We start from the raw sequence: 22,401 nt of genomic DNA, 5'->3' as shown, positions 1-22,401 counted from the left end.
AGCAGCCCCTATGACCCTGTCCCCCACCCTATTCCTGCTACTCATGAATCTGCCACCCCTCACTAGTCTGAAAATGGGAGTCCAATGCCAAATTAATAAGTCACAGAGAGCTACAATTCTCTTTGTATTGGACAGATTTATATCCAAATGATAGTAACTGAGCCTTGAAATGAGAATTATGAGCAAAATATTTGTAAAAATGTTCCAAGTAAATGATAAATAGAAGTGGGAAGATTAAATCAAGTATAGTTTTGCTAAAGCTCACTACTTTAATCCCAAATTATGATTTAATGAAAAGTAGATGCCTTTAAAGAGTTGAGAGGTCCTAAGAATACATGGTTTGAGGCTGAACTATTTCCCAAATTAATTCAAATTGACATGAATAAAAATAAAATTATATCAACTAAAAAGTTATGACAAGCTACTGAAGGAAAAGTACTATGAGATATGACATCGACACATCAGTTCATTTGGGAAAACTGGAATTGACTGTCAAGGTAATACACACAACTGAACCTTAATTTCAAAATAATTCATTTTAGATCTGAGCGTTTCATTTATCTGCTTCATCATGATACTAAAATGTGGTGACATAAAGATTAAAATTATTATCTTAGCAGTAGAAGAGTAAATTACTAATACCTGTCTATACCCATTAACAATTTATAACTTAATCTCTTAAAATTTCATAGGTGACACAATGTCTCTACTCAAAGTAAAGCACCTCTCAGGTCTAATTCTTTATTTGCTGGATACAAGGTATGCTTTTAGGCTGATTTACAGTCTATAGATTTATAGTCTATATATTATTTATATTCAACTAGATTCAACATTTAGCCATAATCAAAATCACTTTGAATTTTCTTTCAGGAAGTCTGAGAATTATTTCTCTTCTTGGATACTTACTTCTCTTTCTGTTTTCTCATTTTCATACTGATACATTCTCTCTTTTAAATGGTTACATTCATTGATTAACTCCTTGTTCCTTTCCTCCAGCATCAGACCTTGTTTTTCACTTTCAGCTTGAAGTTTTTTCACAATCTCCTGAAACTGGTCTTGGATGTTAATTACTGTCTTCTCTCTACTGTCGGCTTTGATCTGCGCATCATCCAGTTGCTGTCTGAGCAACATGTTTTCACTCTGGAGTTGAGATAATCTCTCTTCTAAGGATTCCTGCTTTCCAATGTATTTATTCACTTTGCCTTGTTCGCTTTGATACATGTGTTCAAGTTCCTTCTTTTGACACTGTGCTTGGCTTAGGTCTCTCTGTACACGTTCTAACACCAAAGTCTTTTCTCTGAGAGCATCCCTCGTGTGATGGAGCTTGGTTTCTAGGCTACTGAATTTACTTTCAGCTTTAGAAAGTTGCTGGGAAAGCATCTCATTGTTATCATTCAGGTTACACACGTCAAAATTCATTTTGTCCTGCAAGCGTAACCACTCATCTCTTGCTCTCTGGAAGGCAAGTTCCAGGTCTCTTTTTGATGTCTGACTTTGATGGTGATCATGTATGGCAGCAGCCAGTCTAGAACGGTAGGATTCCACTTCTGTTTCCAGTCTTTCTTTGCTTTGTTTTTCATTCTCCAGCTTAGAGTTTAGCATTGTATTCTCAGCTGTCAGAACATTAAGCTGTCCAGTATATTGGAATATTGTCTTTGTTAATGTTTCCTCATTCAGTTTTATTGTCTTTTGAAGATCATCATTCTTTTCTTTTACAATTTCAATGTCCTCAAAATATTTCTTTTCCTTTTCCTGGTTCTGACATTTTATTGTGTCTATTTCCAGTCTTAGCATGGCAACTTCATCCTGCAACATGTGGTTTTTATGTAACAGATCTTTTTCTTTTTCAGGACTGTCGGACACCTAAGTGAAATAAAGGAAATTTTTAGCTAGTACTCAATAAATTGACATTTCACGATTTCCTCTGAAAGACTAACCTATATGTTTATACAATGAAAAGGCTGCAATAAGTGGATATCCAACTGGAAAAAATAAGGTTGGATACAAAACTCAGACTTCTTACAGGCAGAAATCTTCAAAAGTTCAAAAATTTAACTGAAGACAATGAATCCATGAAAGTAAAAAAGAAACCACAGGAGAATTCTTAAGAAGCTCAGAATTGGAAAGGCCTTTCTCTAAATTATAACAAACCCAGAAGGCTTAAAATAAAAGATTAATAAATCTGACTACACTTAAAAATTGCATCTGATGTGATATACTTATACAGTGGAATACTACTCAGCCATAAAAAGAATGAAATAATGCCATTTGCAGCAACATGGATGGACCTAGAGACTATCATACTAAACGAAGTAAGCCAGACAGAAAGACAAATATCATATGATATTGCTTATACATGGAATCTAAAAAAATGATACAAATAAACTTATTTACAAAACAGAAAGAGACTCACAGACGTAGAAAACAAACTTATGGTTACTGAAGGGGAAAGAGGGGGAGGGATTCATTAGGAGGTTGGGATTAATATATACACACTACTATATAAAAAACAGATAACCCACAATGACCTACTGTGTAGCACAGGGAACTACACTCAATATTTGGAAAAAGAATCTATAAAGGTATATATATATATATATATATATAACTGAATCACTGTGCTGTATACCTGAAACTAACACAATATTGTAAATCAACTATACTTCAATAAAAAATAAAATAAAATACCACCTGCTAGCTTAAAAAAAAATTACATCTGCTATCTAACCTATACAGCTACCCCATAGTAAAAGCCTTAGCTCTGTATATATTTCGACAGATTAAATTTCCTAAAAAATTTTTTTTCCTGAGAATATTCCATAAATATTCTATGTTTCTAATATTTATATAGTCCTGAGAATATTCCATAAATATTCTACGTTTCTAATATTTTTATAGTCAGTTACAAGAATTACATCTACTGATAACTGTACTAAGCACTTCCTCAAACATCAATTAACTCATTTAGCTATGACAGTCCTGGAAATGAGGAAGTCAAGAATACAAGCAAGCTGCAGGCTTTTCTCCAGGTCTTCTGACTTTACTATGAGTCCTCTTACACCAAACCACAGCTAGTTCTCTAGTACAAACATATAAATATGAAATGAGCCTTATATTTCACTATGGTGCATACACTAGTGGTAAATAAGGTAAAATTTATAGAGATCTTAGAAAATCGTGAGATTATTTGCTGCTGCAATAACTTATATTCTCTCTTCATAATTCTTAAAATAGTAAGGTAGGGGGAAATACAATGAACTGTTTCACTAAAAATAAAATACTTATCAATAAATTATCACTAAATAAATATTATGGCATATCTATCACTATTTTCAAAAGTTCCTTGTACTGAAATAGGACACTACATGGAGCAAAGTGTTAATTTTCTCACAAGTAGAAGAATGACATCCAAAAGACAGTCTCTGAACTGGCTATACCTTTCCTCCTTACCATCAGTGGAAGGGATAAACTAACCTCTCTATTAATCTATCAAGGAAGTGAAATCACTGCCAAAAACCATAATGTTGTTTTGTTTGTTTGTTTGGGGGTTTTCTCTTTTTTTTTTTTTGGTAATTTTGTAAGTTTATTCTAAGGAAATATTTTTTTTTTAAGTGCTCAAAAATGTTTTTATGGGCTTCCCTGGTGGCACAGTGGTTTAGAGTCCGCCTGCCGATGCAGGGGACACAGGTTCGTGCCCGGTCCGGGAAGATTCCACATGCCGCGGAGCGGCTGGGCCCGTGAGCCATGGCCACTGAGCCTGCGCGTCCGGAGCCTGTGCTCCGCAATGGGAGAGGCTACAACAGCGAGAGGCCCATGTACCACAAAAAAAAAAAAAAATGTTTTTACAACTAATGTTGCAGCTTTTACGATACTGAAAAATTGTAAGTGATGTGAAAATGTCATTGATGGGGTACTGGTTAAAGAAATGACAGTGAAGCCAAGAACAGACTCTGATTTAGACACTGAAAATGATGAGGTGCATAGTGATTGACATGTTCACTCCAAAGCAGAGGGCAAGGACGTATTCAGTGCTGGGATTTGGTCGGGTAGTGTGGTCGATGGTGGAGCACACGTGGTCTTCCCTGCCTAAACCGTCATCAGGGTGCAGACTTTTCTAGATGGTAGCAATAGTTTTGAGATTATGAAAAGTTCATCAGTTCCTATGGAAAATATTAAAAGCCTCTCCTTGGATGAGGCTATTGTATGTCACTGCTTGACTGTTGCAGACAAATGGATTTGAATTAAAAATACTACTTGAATTAAATTTAATCAAATATAATTCAATTATGTTTGAATTAAAAATATTAAATATCCAATGGACGAGAAACGTCACCCCCCAAAAATATACTTAAATAGGTTTTAAATATCCTCTACACTGTCTGTGATGTGTAGTATTGGTTTTTAAAATATATACATATACAGATACATACACACAAATATTTGAAAATGATTAAAGAAAATACCTGAGAATTCATTTCCTTATTAGTCATTTCTATCTCCTTTTGTTTGGCAAGGTGACTGGTCAGGATTCCATCTTGTAAAATTCTGGCATTCTGCTCTCGAGAAAGCTGCCTCTGAGCGTCATTTCGCTCTTCTACAACCTGGAGACACATTTCATGAGGTTTTTGGTCTCATACCATTAAAAAAAAAAAGTCAAAAGCTTAAGAGCAGAATTTAAAAAAAAACTGTTAAAAGTTAAAAAAAAACTGTTAAAAGGAAGTAGCCTTTTTAAATAAACACAAGGATATTTATCCCACATGAATAACTTAAGATTTTAATTTAAATGACTGCTAAACTTATCACAGAGCAAAAATACAGGGAGATATAGTATTGTGAAAGAAAATCTTTTTACAAAGCTTTTAACTAGTTCCATCACAGTCTCAAGGCAATTTACCCTGTATTTTAACATAGAAAAGCCAAAATTAACACATGGATTGGAATTAAGAATATTACTTTCGAATGGACCAAAAATGCCAATCATTATGTTAATCATTAAGCTCAATTTACCTTCCATTCCTCCATTCAGAAAACATACACAGAGCATGTATTAGAAGCTAAGAATGGCAAGAAATTAATAATTTAAGCTATAAATGTCATAGTTCATATTTAGGATGAGATAACACTTTTTATTTGCTTTAAACCTAAATAATATATATTAAATCAAAGAGATATTACAAATAATACTGATGAAATACTGTTGGAAATTTGAAATTTTCACCAAAGATTAACTTACCTGATTCAGATTATTTCTCACTGTCCTCAGTTCCATGTCTAGTGCTCTGAGAGTGAGTTCAAGTTGTTGTTTCATTTCAACTTCTTTACTGTATTGCTCTTCTTTTCTTCTTAACTGCTCCCTAATTTTTTCATATAACATGTCAGCATTTCTTCTCTTCTCTTCTTCTTGTTTTAGGGTGAATCTGCAGTTAAATATGCTTACCTTAAAATGTGTTTTGTTAGAAAATAAAAAGTTCATTTTATGATCTGGCTCTTCACCCGCTGATTTAGTATCCTAATGAAATTTCTGTTCTCCAGTTTTTTTTTCCTTTCTAGGTCTCATATTTTTAATTCCTCACTTCAATCTCTTCATAAAGATATATATACTTGAAAGGTAGCAATGGAAAAACATTCTGCCACTTAAGTAAGTTTTAGTCAAGGGTAACTCTGGTGAATAGCGTAGGAAAGAAATTTTGAAATTATTCACTGAAGTTAGGCCGAAAGTTACCCTGCTTTCCACACTGTCATAATTACTCCTCCTTTAGGACAGATAATTTAGTTACTAGTTAAAAAGAGAAGCTGTTGTTTAGAAACAAGTTTATAAGTTCACTAGAAATAAAATTTCAACTTCATAAAATACTACAGGTACCCCTAAATGACTTACAGTGCCAGATAAAATCTGCAGATGCCTTTTACAGAACATATATCTTCAGACACTGTAATCCAAGACTAGGCTAGGGAGTCTAATATCTGTTGCCCCACACTTTTTATGTTTCTTCTTTTGCAACATTTTCAACTTATTGATTATTATCTATTTAATAAATAATTTTAAATCCCGTAAGGCAGGACCATATTAATTAATTAAATAGAGAGTATTTTGTGCTTTCAGCACAAACCTGTGAACTAATTTTATCTCTGTATGAAAGAGATATTGAATAAACTAATCAGTAATCACCTTCCATTTTTACCTTCTATTTCATCCATGTATATGTTAAGAATAAAACTACGTAAATTTTTTTAAAAATTTTGTCTTGAGAAAAATGGCCATTTCATACTTCTGTGGGTGGGAGTGTAAAGTAATATAAACTTTCTGGAGAACAATTTAGAAACATGGATCAAAGACCTTTTTTAAAAGTTCTCATACTTTAACCAAATAACACAATATTAAAGAATTTATTCAAAATAAATAATCAGAAATGTAGAAATGAATTTATAGAAGAGACATTCCTTGTAGCATTAAATATAATACAGAAAAATGAAAAATAACTGAGATTCAATTTGCTAAAAAAATAATGACCATAATTCAAAAAGACACAAGCACCCCAATGTTCATTGCAGCACTATTTACAATAGCCAGGTCATGGAAGCAATGTAAATGCCCATCAACAGATGAATGGATAAAGAAGATGTGGCACATATATACAATGGAATATTACTCAGCCATAAAAAGGAACGAAATTGGGTCATTTGTTGAGACGTGGTTGGATCTAGGGACTGTCATACAGAGTGAAGTAAGTCAGAAAGAGAAAAACAAATATCGTATATTAACGCATATATATGGAATCTAGAAAAATGGTACAGGTGAACTGGTTTGCAAGGCAGAAATAGAGACACAGATGTAGAGAACAAATGTATAGACACCAAGGGGGGAAAGCAGGGGGGTGGGATGAACTTGGAGCTTGGGATTGACATGTATACACTAATATGTATAAAATGGGTAACTAATAAGAACCTGTTGTATAAAAAAATAAAATTAAAAAAAAAGAGCGATTACAAAAAAAATGAGGCTTCGTATGGAGGACTTCTGTATGGCCATGAAAATGATGATTTGGAAATATATACATTAAATTATTAGTAGAAGTATCCACTGTTAAGAACTTGCTGTATTATTTCCAAGAATTTCACACTCCACAATACTAATGAAGTTTTCTCCCCTGTAAAATCCCAGCAGGTAAGTTAGCAATTATAAAACTTCCCTTAGTATTAAAGTAAATACACATCTGTAGTATTACAGTAAATAAAAACAGTTCAAATATTTCTTTAAAACCAAGATGTTCAATACCTCAAGCTGCAGAGCTCTTGTCCCCACTCCACTTTTTGATGCTCTAACTGTGATTTCATTTCTTTTGTTTCTGATAGCTCCTTTTGTAGCCCAGTAACCTTACTTTCCATTTTTTTATTTTTTCCTGTAAGTAGTTCACAGTGATCTTTTTTAAGTTCTATTAATCTTTCATAGGAAAGAACTGCATCCTGAATTTTCAATAAGCTAACAGAATCTGCGTTAGGAAGAAAACAAAGATAGAAATAAAATATATGAGTAATTTTTATGTATAAAGCACTGTGCATTTTCACCTTCACTCATCCATACATTGAACAAATACTTTTTTTTTTTTTTGGCCATGCCGCACAGCATGCGGGACCTTAATTCCCTGACCAGGAATTCAAGTGGCTAAATATACAATGCCCCAAAGAGGTGGAGGAAAGAAACAGAAAAAAAAATATTTGAAGAAAAGAATGGCCAACAACTTTCTAAACTTAATGAAAACTACAAGCCCACAGATCCAGGAGGATCTGGCAAGGAGAGAAGAAGTGGAAGTAAACTATTTTGTAATATTCTTATCCTATATATGATGTGGTACAATATTACTTGAAGGTGGACTGTGATAACCCTAAGTAAAATACTGTAAACCCTAAAGCAACCACTAAAATAGTGAAACAAAAGAGTTACAGTTAATAAACCAAAAAAACAAAAAAGAAATAAAACTACATCATAAAAATTACTTGATTAATCTAAAAGATGGCAGAAAAAGAAAAGGGGAACAAAGAACAGATGAGATAAACAGAAATCAAACAGCATAATGACAGATTCATACCTACTGTATCAATAATCACATTAAGTGAAAATGGTCTGAAAACCTCAATTAAAAAGCAGATTGTCAGGGACTTCACTGGTGGCACAGTGGTCAGGAATCCACCTGCCAATGCAGGAGACACAGGTTTGAGCCCTGGTCCTCCCACACGTCACGGAGCAACTAAACCCATGTGCCACAACTACTGAGCCCACATGCCACAATTACTGAAGCCCATGGGCCTACAGCCTGTGCTCCACAGCAAGAGAAGCCACCGCAATGAGAAGCCTGTGCACCACAACGAAGAGTAGCCTCCACTCGCCGTAACTAGAGAAAGCCTGTGCGCAGCAATGAAGACCCAACGCAGCCATAAATAAATAAATAAATAAATAAATAAATTTTTAAGAAAAAGCAGATTGTCGGACTGGATCAAAAAGCAAGATCCAACTGTATGCCACCTATAAGAAATGCACTTTAAACATACAGACATAAATTTGTAATAAGGTTAGAAATAAGATATACCACACTAACATGTGACAAAACAAAGCTAAGCTAGACTGGCTATATTAATACCAAACAAAGTAGACTTCAGAGCAAAAAACATTATCAGCAATAAACAAGGTCATTTCATAATGATAAGAGTGTCAATTAATAAGAAGCATAACAACCCTAAACGTTTATGCGCCTAGTAACTTCAAAATATATGAAGCAAAACTTGAGAGAACTGCAAAGAAAAATAGACAAATCCACAATTACAGCCTGAGATTTCAATACCCCTCAATGAATAAGTGATAGAAAGAGCAGGCAGAAAATCATCAAGGATACTGTAGACTTGAACACCACCATTCTTTTCAAGTAGCCATGGAACACTTACCAAAAGAACTATATTCTGGGTTATAAAATAAAGGAGTAAGTCAAAAGGATTTAAGTCATACAAAGTATGTTCTCTGACCACAAAGCAATCAAACTGGAGATCAAGAACAAAAATATTTCTGGAAAATACTCCAATATTCGAAAACTAAATAACACACATCTAAATAATCCTTGGATTAAAGAGGTAATGAAAAGAGGAATTACAAAGTATTTTGAACTGAATAAAAATGAAAACATAATATATTACAATTTGTGGAATGCTGCTTACTTGAATGAAAATTTATAGCACTGAATGTCTGTATTAGAAAAGAAGGTCTCAAATCAATGACTTGGCTTCCAACATAAAAATCCAGAAAAAGAGCAAATTAGGGGACTTCCCTGATGGTTCGGTGGTTAAGGATCTGCCTTCCAATCCAGGGGACACGGGTTCGATCCCTGGTCGGGGGACTAAAACCCCACATGCCATGGGGCAACTAAGCCCGCCCGCTGCAACTACTGAACACACAAGCCACAACTAGAGAGCCGGCATGCCGCAACTACAGGGCCCACACACGCTGGAGCCCACACCCCATTTGGAGTGTCACAAATACTGAGCCCACACGCCACAACTAGAGAGAGAAGCCCACGCGCTGCAACAAAAGATCCCACGTGCTGCAACGAAGACCTAATGCAGCCAAAAATAAAATAAATAAATAAATATTTTAAAAAAAAGAGCAAAGTAAACCCAAAGCAAGCAGAAGAAAGGAAATAAAAAACATCAAAGAAAAAATCAATGAGAAAAAACAAAACAAACAAAACAAAAAAGACATGGAAAAATCAGTGAGGGACTCCCCTGGTGGCACAATGGTTAAGAATCCTTCTGCCAATGCAAGGGACACGGGTTTGTTCTCTGGTCCAGGAAGATGCCACATACCGCAGAGCAACTAAGTCTGTGTGCCAAAACTACTAAGCCTGCATTCTAGCATCCACAAGCCACAACTACTGAGCCCGCGTGCCACAACTACTGAAGCCCATGTACCTAGAACCCATGTTCCACAACAAGAGAAGCCACAGCAATGAGAAGCCCGCACACTGAACGAAGAGTAGTCCCCGCTTGCTGCAACTAGAGAAAGCCTGAGCACAGCAACGAAGACCCAACACAGCCAAAAATAAATAAATAAATAAATAATTTTTTAAAAAAACAGTGAAACCAAATATGTTCAGAAGATGAATAAAAGTGATAAACCTCTAGCCAGGCTGATAATGAAAAAAAAAAAAAAGAGAGAGAAGGCACAAATTACCAATTTCACAGAAATGAGTAATGAGAAATTACTACAGATTCTATAGATATTAAAAGACTGACAGAGTAATATTATGAACATTATGTAAATAAATTTGACAACTCAGATGAAGTGGGTAAATTCCTTGAAAGAGGGAAAATACCGAAGCTCAATCAAGAAAGCACAAATAGGGCTTCCCTGGTGGCGCAGGGGTTGAGAGTCCACCTGCCGATGCAGGGGACACGGGTTCGTGCCGGGGTCCAGGAAGATCCCACATGCCGTGGAGCAGCTGGGCCCATGAGCCATGGCCGCTGAGCCTGCGCGTCGGAATCTGTGCTCCACAACGGGAGAGGCCACAGCAGTGAGAGGCCCGTGTACCGCAAAAAAAAAAAAAAAAAAAGAACAAATAAACTAAATAGCCCTATATCTAAAAAAGAAACTAAAGTCCTACTTAAAGACCTTCCCACAAAGAAAATTCCAGGCCCAAATGGCTACACTGGTGAATTCTACCAAGTATTACAACAGTATACACAAAAAGGCTTTACATTTATACCATGGTCCTACCTTTACACTCCATGCCAAGTTGCTGTATTAGAAACATGGAATTCTTATAATTAGAGTAAAGCATCTGGCAATCCTCAAAAGCTGTTTCAGATGACTGACTTAAGTCATCAAGGTCATCCATAGAATTAATTTGCTCTTTGACCTACAAATAAAAAATACTATTTCACAATGACCCCAAAATACTTATAAAATATACTAAGTGTACAGAGGTGATAAATATCTCTTTATTAAAGCAACAACACAGATACTTCTTAAAAGAACAGATTTTTATCAAAGGGATAATTTTATCAACAGTGTTTCTAAATTATTTTTTCAAAGTAAATGTTTCTACAACAAAGGAAGATTTTCTATTTTTCCACTATACCTTTCACAAAGTAATTTTTTACTACAGGATAATATTTTTTATAATTAATTTTTTACTCTACCTTGTTCTTTTCATTAGATGTTTCCTTTGTAGCCCTAAAAAAACAAATGATTCTTTTCAGGCAAATATTAAATACTTAAAATACAAAGAATACGTAAACCTATTGTTTTTTACATAAAATCTTTGCATTGGTAATTAATTTTCTATAAAAGAGATTAAACAATAAATAGAAAGAGTAACATTAAAGGACAAAGAAAATACACCATAATAATATCAACAAAGCATTAAATTAGATTAAGCTGACAATCAAAGGAAAAGGAAAAACATAATGTTACTTGCATTATTTGATAGGAAGAAATATACCAGGGTTTTTTGTTATTGTCATTTTCAATTAAAAACTAACTTTATGGCACTAAAACCTATTTGGAAAGTATTAATTCCTTATATGAAAGAAACCCTTTTTTAATAATCAAGATATTAGCTTTTTGAGGACTTACTATGTAATTGCTATGCATTATTATAAGCACCTTACATGTCTTAAAGGCATTTTAATCCTCACAACAATTCTGGGAGAGAGGTAATACATTAGGTCCTTTTTACACAGGAAGAAATGCAGCACAGAAAGGCTAAGTAACTTGCCCAAGCCCATACAGCAGATCAGCAGCTGACCCAGAATTCAAACCCAGGAAATCTGGCTTCAACACTTGTGTTTCACAATATTATGAGAAGGTAATATTTAAGTGTTTTTAAGTAATATGATAGCAAATGAATCTGTATTATTATTCCATGTCTAGTTATAACTATAAATAATAATTTCTGAATCTTACATATATATTTTAAAAATAAAAAGACTTTAGACCTAGGCAATATTGGAATTCTATTTTCAATAAAGATTTGCTTTTGTAAAGAAATTCATCAACAGGCATTCATTCACCTATTCAGCTGTTTATTCATACATTCAACATATACTTAGCGCACAATACATGTTAATGACACTTTTGGTATAGGAAGCATGACTTTTGTAATTTAGAGCTTTATAATCCAAAAGTAATAATCTGTGATAGATTGTTAATAGTTTTTTTCCTATCAAATATAAACAAAATCTTACCCTTTTCCCTGGAATCTAAACCACTATGAAGTTAACATAACCTGTTTTAGAGTACCTTACAAAACCACAGCCACTCATGATGATACTGTCACCTAGAATTATCAAGGAATGATTAAATCCTATTCAGTAGGGCCTAAATGTTTGTAAATTTATGATTATATAATTTTTTAAAATCTATGTATGATAGAATAACTTTTAAGTACTCATCTGCATATTCAATTATATAAGAATATTACACTTCAAAATCAATGAACAAGACCTTACCATAAAACTATACGTGAATAGAAGTATTATGTACAATTAGTTTACTATAATATTTTAAAGATAATGTAATACAATCAATAAGCTTTCTAATATTGGACATGCAAACAAGATTAAACTGAATAAATGCATCCTCTACTGGCTCATTTCCAACAGCATACAAACATACTCTAAAAACCTCCCATCTTAACATAAAAAGAGAAAGGAAACTCCCTTGAACTTCACATTCCTCTTCAGTTACCATCCAGTTCTCTATTGCCTTTCCCAGTAAATATTCCCTAAGGAGCCATTTATACTTATTCACTACAGTCCAGCTTCCATGGGGAATATTTATTGAAACTACTTCTGGTCAAAGCCACTCGTCCTCATCTTAACCTTTCAGCAGCGTTCATCTGGTATAGTTGAGAATACTCCTGTCATGGCCTGTACACTATATTATGCTGTTCTATTTCCGGAAAAAGTATTCAGTGCTAATATTTCTTGACCTACAAGAATTTGTAGATTTTACCTGCCACCATCCTGATCTACTCCACTTAAACTGCCGTCATCCTTCATGTGTAGCAGACCCCCAATCAGTGAATCAGCCTTCTCAAACATTGGTGTAATCACACATTCTTTTGATGTCCATGTTTCATTTTCCTTTTTCTTTACTTCCTTCATGTGCACACCAGGACCGCTACTTTAAAAAATCCATTAAAAAGCCAATGTTTTCTAATAATTCTACTGATAAAGAATAAAAAACCAATTTTTGTAAAATTCCAACTCTTACCCATCATAAGTCATTTATTAGTTCACAAAACAGTTATGAAGTACCAACCATATGCAAGCAAATACAAATTCTTGCTTCAAAGACAGATACACAATTATGATACAATGTGATATGTAAGAGTTGACATAAGAAAGTTATAAGTGAACATAGGAAAGCTTTACAGAAGAGGTTAAATAAACAGAGGAGGTCATGAGGAAAAGAAAATGGAGAAACTCATTCTCCTTGGTGATTAGAATGTGAGCACAAAGATTAGACACATGGAGTCTAGGTGTTTCCTAGAAACTTGGAAGGAAAAGTACAAAATACAGGGAAGGAAGCAGAGAGATGAGTCTGGAAAGACATTCTGAAGAACCTCAAGTGCTACAATGAAAAGCTGAAGTTCACTGCTTAAAAGCAATGACTCTTAGATATGGGAGTAATAATTAGATTTCTACCATATTTTTTTGTTTTGTTTTGATATATAATAATGTTTAATTTGCATGATTTTTAAAAATAACATGAGGTACATAAAACATGAAAGAAGAACTCAAGGAAATATCTTGGGGGGAAAATTTACTTTTAAACACCCACATGTTGGGGTCAGGTCAGCATCAGGGCTGAAAAATAGGTACCTCATAGTATCCCTCCACCACCAGCAACAATTTGGCATCTATCCACAGACAAAAGTGGCTTTGTGGCAGTTGCAGGATCCAGCACCATAAACCAAGGGACCTGGGAAGAGTCCTGTCCACCCAAGTGGTAACAGACATACAGACCACATCCCAGCTGTGGACTCTGCATGGCCCATGAACTGGCTCCAGCCACTCTTAGCAACGTCCAGGGAACCCCTGGAAAACACTGTCTTAGACAATCACCCACAGACGAGAGAGCCTTTGTGGAAATCCAGGTTTCCAGCAGAGAAGTGTCAGCATACCACTGGAACAAAAAAATGCAAGTTGGGATACATTGGAGAGGGCAGTTATTAAAGACTGGAAGAGGTGACTGCTACTTCAAATTCAAAGACAGCAATGCAAAACTTCAAGTAACATTAAAAAAATCAAGAAAACATGACACTACCAAAAGATCACAATAATTTTCCAGTAACAAATCCCAAAGACATGGAGATCTGCAATCTACCTGATAGAGAATTCAAAATAGTAGTTTTAAGGAAACTCAGTGAGCTACAAGAAAACACAGAGAGACAACCCAATAAAATCAGGAAAGTAATACACAAACAAGATGAGGAGTTTAACAAAGAGATAGAAATAATAAAAAATAACCAAATGGAAGTTTTGGAGCTGAAGAATACAATGAATGAAAGGAAAAATGCAATAAAGAGCACTGACAGCAGAATGGATCAAACAGAAGAAAGAATCTGTGAGTTACGAGATAGGAGCTTTGAAATTATCCAATCAGAGGAGAATAAAGAAAAAAAGAATGAAAAAGTGGGAAGAAAGCCTACATGAATTACCAGATACCATCAAAAGAAATAATTCATAAATCATTGCAGTTCCAGAAAGAGAAGATAGGGAGAAGAAGGTGGCAGAAGCTTATTTAAAGAAAAAATGGTTGAGAACTTCCTAAACCTGGCGAGACATTTGGATATCCAAGTTCCTAAAGCTCATAGGTCACCAAACAAACTCAACTTAAAGAAATCCTCGCCAGGAGACATTATAACAAAACTGTCAAAAATCAAAGACAAAAAGAGAGTCTTAAAAGCAGCAAAAGTAAAGAGGCTTGTAAATTATAAGGGAACCCCCATAAGTCTATCAATGGATTTCAAGAGAGTAGGACGACATATTCAAAGCGCTAAAAGAAAAAAACTGCCAACCAAGAATACTCTATCCAGAAAAGTTGTCTTTCAGAAATGAAGGAGAGATAAAGGCTTTCCCAAACAAAGCAAAGCTGAGGGAGGTCATCACCACTAGACCTGCCTCACAAGAAATGCTGAAAGGAGTCTTCAAGCTGAAATCAAAGGACACTAATTAGTAACATAAAATATATTTAAATATACAACACACTGGTAAAGGTAAGTATACAGTCAAATCCAGAATACTCTAATACTGTAATATGGTGGTGTGTTAACCAATTAACTCTAGTATTAAGGCTAAAGGACAAGAGTATTAGAAATAACTATAACCCTAGTAAAATATAAAATTTGTTAATCATGAACATTAGCTCAAATGAGAACTTGTTTTATAGGAAAATAACAATTATCTATTGTTAAATACTGACATAGGCTTACCTATCAGAATCTTCATTCTCCATGGTAGGAAACTGTTGGTTATTCGTTTTTCTGCTCTTTCTCTGTTGAATTAATCCACTATCATCAGCATCATATATGTTTTCTGATACTTCCATTTCACTACTTTTGTGCTTCTTCTTTGCTTCTTCAACCTTTAATGAAAGTTTGACACTACATATAATCGTTATTACCTTATTCATTATAAAGACCTTTTCATTGTCATTAATTACTTGACTCAGAGTTTGCCCCGGTTTTAAGCAATAAAAATAGTTTTTTGCTTACTTTAATTTTTTTAATTACAAGTCATTGAAATTTTTGTAAATTCTGCTTCTTTCTGTTTGAGGAAAAGAAATAAAATTTTAAAAATTTCAAAAAAGGCTTTCTTAATGTTGTGCAGCTATTCACATCCACTCTTCCTTGTCTGATGGCAGAGATAGAGAAATAAAGAGACAAAGACACAAAATTTGTCCTCTTTGGTCTTTACCACCTGGATTTTGCATTAAACAGCCAAATTTAGAGGATGTGACACCTTGTTGCTTCAGTAACAAAAAGGAAACATCCTTCTTTCTGCACTGAAGCTATTCTTCCCCCACTGCCTTTTACAATTCTTTTTTCATTTGGATCCTGGGAATATCAAAAAAGTGATGGTGTTCACTAAAATATATGAACCAAAGTTTACCAAAAAACAGGAGTAGAGTGAAATTGATGAATTGTTAGTTAGTGTGGAATTCTGGAAAATGAGTAATGCCTCCCAATTTCACATTCAATAACCATGAAATTTTATAGCTAAAGGGTATAGAAGTAATTATCTACTTTAGCCCCACTATTTACCAATAATGGGAATAAAACCAAGAAAGGTTCAATGATTTGTCCAAAGCCCCTAAAGTGGCATTTCCTATCATTTCATGGCACCAAAAGAGATGATACAATTCTGTAACCCTGAATCTGATAAATTACCAAATGAATTCATCAGATTAATCAGATAAGTTAAAAGTGTGACTTTGGCAAAGTAATTTAATGCCTCAGTTGGGGGTAGGGTTCATCTCTTTTTCTTTTAAAGGAGAATATCTACAGATTTTTGTCTATCTTGCAAACTCAGTCAATGCTCCTCTTACACAAAAGAGCAAACAAACAAATTTAAAAATCTATTACTGGAAGGAAAAAAAACCTCACTGCACGTCAAAACTCAGTTTTCTCCTTTGGAGATAAATACTGAATTTTTTTTGCTGAGGGTTTATACTACCTATATGATAAAATCATACATGTCAAAACTTACCACATTTTATTAAACAACATAATGTAAAGGTCTGACTCAACAGAAACATCTGAGAGTGGTGATTAAAGAATATGTGGGAGTACATGTATTTGTTATTAAAAATATCTTGAAGTGGCCATGTTGGAATTCTAAGTGCCAAGCAATTGAGTAAGGCAGAGAAGATTGCATACACTAAAGCACAATAAAGAGATTAGTTTAGCAGGAATACGTGTTTATGTCCCTTCTTTCAGTCACTGCTTCCTTCCCATACTATAGAGTGTAATTTATATTTAAAACCCTCTTGTATTGGTTTGGTTTTCTTATAAGTATTTGTAACAGCAGAAATATCACTTTTTATTTGAATCATGTGTTTCATTTCATTGGAGCAGGCAAGCCATAAATCAAAAAGTCTTTTGGGATCACTAGACTGAGGTATACATCCGATGTCTAATTTCCAATTAGTGGTATTTTGGTTCATATTTTGTAACATTTGCATAGCAAACTCTTGGTCTTCTTGCATTTCAAATGTAACTACTGGGTCCCTTACTTTTTTATTTTCTGTATCATTATAAAAACTCTCCTCATTTTTGTTTAAAAACATGTTCAGGGCTTCCCTGGTGGCGCAGTGGTTGAGAGTCCGCCTGCCGATGCAGGGGACATGGGTTCGTGCCCCGGTCCGGGAGGATCCCACGTGCCGCGGAGCAGCTGGGCCCGCAAGCCATGGCCGCTGAGCCTGCGCGTCCGGAGCCTGTGCTCTGCAATGGGAGAGGCCACAACGCTGAGAGGCCCGCGTACCACAAAAAAAACCCAAAAAACAACAACAACAACAAAAACATGTTCAGTGTCTGGTTTATCACTTTCATAGTCTAATTTATTTTCATTTAAATAAAGCTGTGAAGATGACGGGCAAGCATGTCCCCAAGACCCGGAGGTTAAATAAGATGGAAAAACATTTTCAAGACTGGGTTCTTTTTGTTCAGGAAATGCTTGGAATGCTAGAGAGACAGATACTCCAAATGCATCTTTTGCCTCACAGTCAGGTATATTATTTGTCAAATTAGAAGGTATTTCCTTTATGTTTGCTCCTTCTTTAGGGTTATCATGTAGTGGCTCTTCCTCAGGACAAACAGTAATTTTGTATTTTTCAAAAATTCCACCAAACTTCTGCTTTAACTTATTTGTGATGCGTTTGAAGTTATTTTTCCACCCTAATTTGCCTTGTTTGATCCACATTTCCTCATGGTTTTGTACACAAGGAAGTCTTGAACATACAGATATGTCCTCTCTGTCACATTCCTTATTCATTTCTGGTTCCTGAGGCATTTTTTGCAGATGCAAAAGCGGAAGATCAATTGGCTTGATTTGAGTTTCAGATGTCTTTTCTGTCAGGGTACATGTTTGTAAAATAACTTTATCCTTAAGTAATCAAGTACGGACAAAGAAAAATTAGAAAATAATTAAAATTTAACCGTTAAACTTCTTAATCTATGTTTAGCTACTCACAAATCACTGGATTACAACTAAGAAGTGAAAAATAACTTGCCTTAGCCTAAAACAGGAGAAAAACATGAACTCACAAACCCAATTTTGTCACTGTTTGTTTGAACTAAATAATTCATATATGTTAGATCTACCAAAAATGAATTAGGAGATGATTTTTAATGTTACAAAGCCTTCCTTACTTAAAAATATTTCACCTCACTGTACCGTAAAAAGTCCCTATGTGCACATAAGGATTTTTTTTTAAGGACTAGTAACTGGAGAATAGACAAACCTTAAATTACTAGGAGCCAAAATCAATTAACACCAATCAGAAAGAGGAACAAATTCCTAAACTTTAATGCAAATTATATACTATGATAGTATTATACGTTGATATAATACCTGCTTTCATTCAGTTATATTATATTCTAATATCCACTAATGTAAGTGGATAAAACATTGTTTAATATTATTTACTGGTTTCCTACCCTGAAATGAAATAAATTAGAAAGTTATTGTTTGTACCCTAACAACAAACGTCCAATTCTGGAAGGGTTGCTTCCTTAATAGGCAATTGGGTTGATTGTATGACCCCTTCTCTCCCTGAATGTAGATCCTTAGGTCGATTACATAGAGGTCACAAGACAGAATAAATGTTTAATCTTGGCATTAGTGACTGGCAATTTGAAACTGCAAATTTTGAACAGCTGGGAATGATTTCTCCTTCCATGAATCTAACTCACGGACCATCACTGATATACTGTTCATAATTTCAACTGCTTAATCATACGATTCAGTATTTGATTATCACCTTCTTTATCATGTAAGGAAGAAGCAAACAATATTCAGGAAATTTTTGGCCTCAATTCCAAGGACAAGGTTTAACTATAAATTATAATAGATTCTAACAATATTTTAAGCTTTGTAATTAAAGCACTATAAAAGCTAAATATTAAATTATTATCTATCAATTCTAAGAGGTTAATTTTGAAAGGTAATTTCATTTGAACTCTGTTATGTTGTTAAAGCATAGAAAACAATATTGAGCCAGAAATTTACATTTACATTTTTACATACCTGTGAGTGGTTATTTTCACTTCCATCAAGCCTTTCTTGTGCTTCCTCCGATGTCATTTCTAAGTCTAGTTCTGCTGACAAATCTATATGTTTAGTTAAAATTAACTACTTAGAACAGTTAGATAAAAGACATAATCTTTATAAAAATAAATTTAAAAAATTTTATCAAATGACAATTTAAATTAAGCTTAATCTTTAGCTGAATATTTACTTCTTTAAGAAATACTTCTAATTATCTAAAACTCCAACAAACCATCTGGGAAATACCAGATGTCACCAGGTTACAGGCACACAAACATCTCAAAGATTCATTTACAAATTCATCCACCAAACATCAATGAACAGAACAATCAAAAACCAAACAAAGGGTTTCCCTGGTGGCGCAGTGGTTGAAAGTCCGCCTGCTGATGCAGGGGACACGGGTTTGTGCCCCGGTCTGGGAAGATCCCACATGCCGCGGAGCGGCTGGGCCCGTGAGCCATGGCCGCTAGGCCTGTGCGTCTGGAGCCTGTGCTCCGCAGTGGGAGAGGCCACAACAGTGAGAGGCCCGTGTACCACAAAACAAACAAACAAACCAAATTTAAAAATACAGGACAGGGCTTCCCTGGTGGCGCAGTGGTTGAGAGTTCGCCTGCCGACGCAGGGGACACGGGTTCGTGCCCCAGTCCAGGAAGATCCCACATGCCGCGGAGCGGCTGGGCCTGTGAGCCATGGCCGCTGAGCCTGCGTGTCCGGAGACTGTGCTCCGCAACGGGAGAGGCCGCAACGGTGAGAGACACGTGTAACGCAAAAATAATAATAATAATAATAAAATAAATAAAAAATAAAATATAAAAAAAAATACAGGACAAACATATAAAGTCACAATATACTCTGTTCTCTACTTCATAATAGTACCTATTTAACAACACACCAAGCTTCAACTGCAACGTTATTCATGGTTTCCAAAATTACTGTTACTTTTCATGCTTTTATCAGTTCCTTAATCTGAAATGTTTTCCTCTACTCTTCTGACAAAGTTCTTTTCATCTTTTAAGATTCAGCCTGCTTTGTGAAGTCCTCCTTGATCACAGCTCTCTTTCCCCAAATAGGTATCTCTTTCCTAGTAGCTACCTTAGTACTTTATAGATTTTTCTAGTGTATCTTCATCACCTGAACTGTAAATCATTTCTTCACGTCTATCCTCTTTGCTTCTAGACTGTAGAGGACAATCTCTTGAAATCATCTTTGTATAAACAGTCTTTATTTTACTCAATAATTATTTATTGAGTTCCTGCTCAGTACTAAACATTGAGTTTAAAGAAGAATGTAGATAAAAGGTGTCAGGGATGGCTTTTCTAGAGATAATGCCTGAGCTGAGACTTACACAGTGAGGTCAGTCAGATTCAAGGAGATAGAGGGCAGGAAAGGGAGAGAGCATGGAAAGCTGTAGCAAGACAGGCAGAGAAGCATACATAAAACAGGGTGAATATTTGTCTAAAATACAGGGATAGATGAGAGAGCATCACCAGCAGTTCAGAATTCCAGAGCAAAGGACAGACAGAAAGGGCTAGAGAGGGAGAGTCAGGTCGAAGTTAGATTATGAAAGCCTCGTGTCATTCTAAGGTGGCTGGACATTAATATGCTTTAAAGAGTGGTTCACGATCACTGGTTCATTTGAGATAGATCACTCTAAATGCTGCAGGAGGGATGAATTTGAAGGCCATACAAATAAATAGAGGGAGACGAATTTGATGGCATTATAATGCAAAAAAAAGATGATGCAGGCCTACACTGAGGGACTGTTGCCAGAAATATTTAGGATATAAAATTACCAGGACCCAGCATAGAATAAATCTTTATTAAATAAATAAATGCACAAATCCTGGGCCCCTCAAGAACTAGACTCTGCTTATTATTTTATAAAAGGTATCAACTGAGAAGAGAAATGATCTGCATGAACTGTTTTAAGTTGCTTGTATTTAGTTTCCAGTTTTCCTGTTTCACATCTTCCTGTGTTGAGGGGGCTCGTGTAGGTGTTTCGTTTGAATTCGTGCTTCTTGGACCTACCAAGCTCATGGAGAAATGAGAGCAAACAAGTCACTTGTATAGATAAAAAAAACTTTGAGTTTATAGCTTGTAGTCACTACTCTAGGAGATAACTGAGAATCTTTTGTAAATGTAACATTAACTCCACAGGTAAGGAAAGACAAGAAGATAAAACTATAGGACTGGAAAAAGAAAACAGTGTATGATTTATTACTATAGCCCTGATCATATGACTGATTAAGGGCACTAAATTAATTGGTATTTATGTAGAACATATATTAGATGTGGTTAATCAATAGACTGGGCATCCTAGTAGAATTAGAATTGATTTTCCTTACACTATCTTTAAATGATCAGCACTCCTTAAAACCAATATCCCTTGTGAACTATTATTTCATTAAAAATAATAAGTTGATATACTATGTGGATGCAGCTAAGAAGGAGGGACTATGTAGCAATCCCCAATGACTCCCATTACTGCTGGGAAAGCCAATTCTAAAATATATACACTCATAGAAAATACAAGAAATAGTTTAGTATTTGGTTTTGGAGGTGCTTTTTTCGTTACATTGAATATAGTTATAACTAATACTAATGAATTCAGAGCTAAACAAAAATAAAGCTAAGAAACTACATTTTGAGAAGTGAATCTTGAGATGTCTACCTAGGTTTCCCAACTAGTCCCAAAGTTCTAAATATAATCTTGCTACCCACTCTCAGGTGTATGCTAAATACTAGCCTAACGAACCTATTCTCTCTCTAATTCCCTTTGTTATTTATTATGTTGCTTTGGTCAGAGGAAGAATGCAAACGTCTTGCTAAAAGACGTTTGGCTGCAGGTTGAATAAAAGGAGTAAACACAAAGCAGATTTTGCCACAAAATGATTTTGGAAACATCAGGATTATGGTGAAGCCATGCCGAGGTGGCCTACGGTTGTGTGCTCTGTGCTTATTTTTACATTGTTTGCTTTCTCTGTTTTCTGGCAGTTGTGACTCACACAGGTCACGGAGCGTGTAATTCCCTAACAGAAACACCGCTCCGATATTAATCTTTTCTTTATCTGTTAAGGTCAT

The 22,401-nt window shown here is 35.0% G+C and overlaps 1 protein-coding gene across 8 annotated transcripts in view; it reads right to left on the bottom strand.

The window, feature by feature from the left end:
• ANKRD26 (ankyrin repeat domain containing 26) overlaps positions 1 to 22,401 on the bottom strand; it is a 69,543-nt gene that overhangs the window by 27,656 nt on the left and 19,486 nt on the right. For 4 of the 8 annotated variants that reach the window (XM_081227891.1, XM_081227898.1, XM_081227897.1 and 1 more), the window contains 9 exons: positions 19,300 to 19,382; positions 15,486 to 15,637; positions 13,001 to 13,171; positions 11,185 to 11,218; positions 10,760 to 10,901; positions 7,277 to 7,490; positions 5,234 to 5,417; positions 4,464 to 4,601; positions 907 to 1,863 (listed from right to left, as the gene is read on the bottom strand). In XM_081227891.1, the coding sequence (XP_081084017.1) occupies positions 907 to 1,863; positions 4,464 to 4,601; positions 5,234 to 5,417; positions 7,277 to 7,490; positions 10,760 to 10,901; positions 11,185 to 11,218; positions 13,001 to 13,171; positions 15,486 to 15,637; positions 19,300 to 19,382 (2,075 nt within the window). The remainder of the gene's footprint in view (positions 1 to 906; positions 1,864 to 4,463; positions 4,602 to 5,233; positions 5,418 to 7,276; positions 7,491 to 10,759; positions 10,902 to 11,184; positions 11,219 to 13,000; positions 13,172 to 15,485; positions 15,638 to 19,299; positions 19,383 to 22,401) is intronic. The other 4 variants (XM_081227892.1, XM_081227893.1, XM_081227895.1 and 1 more) reach the window with 4 other exon arrangements.

Source organism: Mesoplodon bidens, assembly GCF_964165515.1.
Source record: "Mesoplodon bidens genome assembly, chromosome: 3".
NCBI lineage: Eukaryota > Metazoa > Chordata > Mammalia > Artiodactyla > Ziphiidae > Mesoplodon > Mesoplodon bidens.
This window is presented reverse-complemented; position numbering and strand designations above follow the sequence as displayed.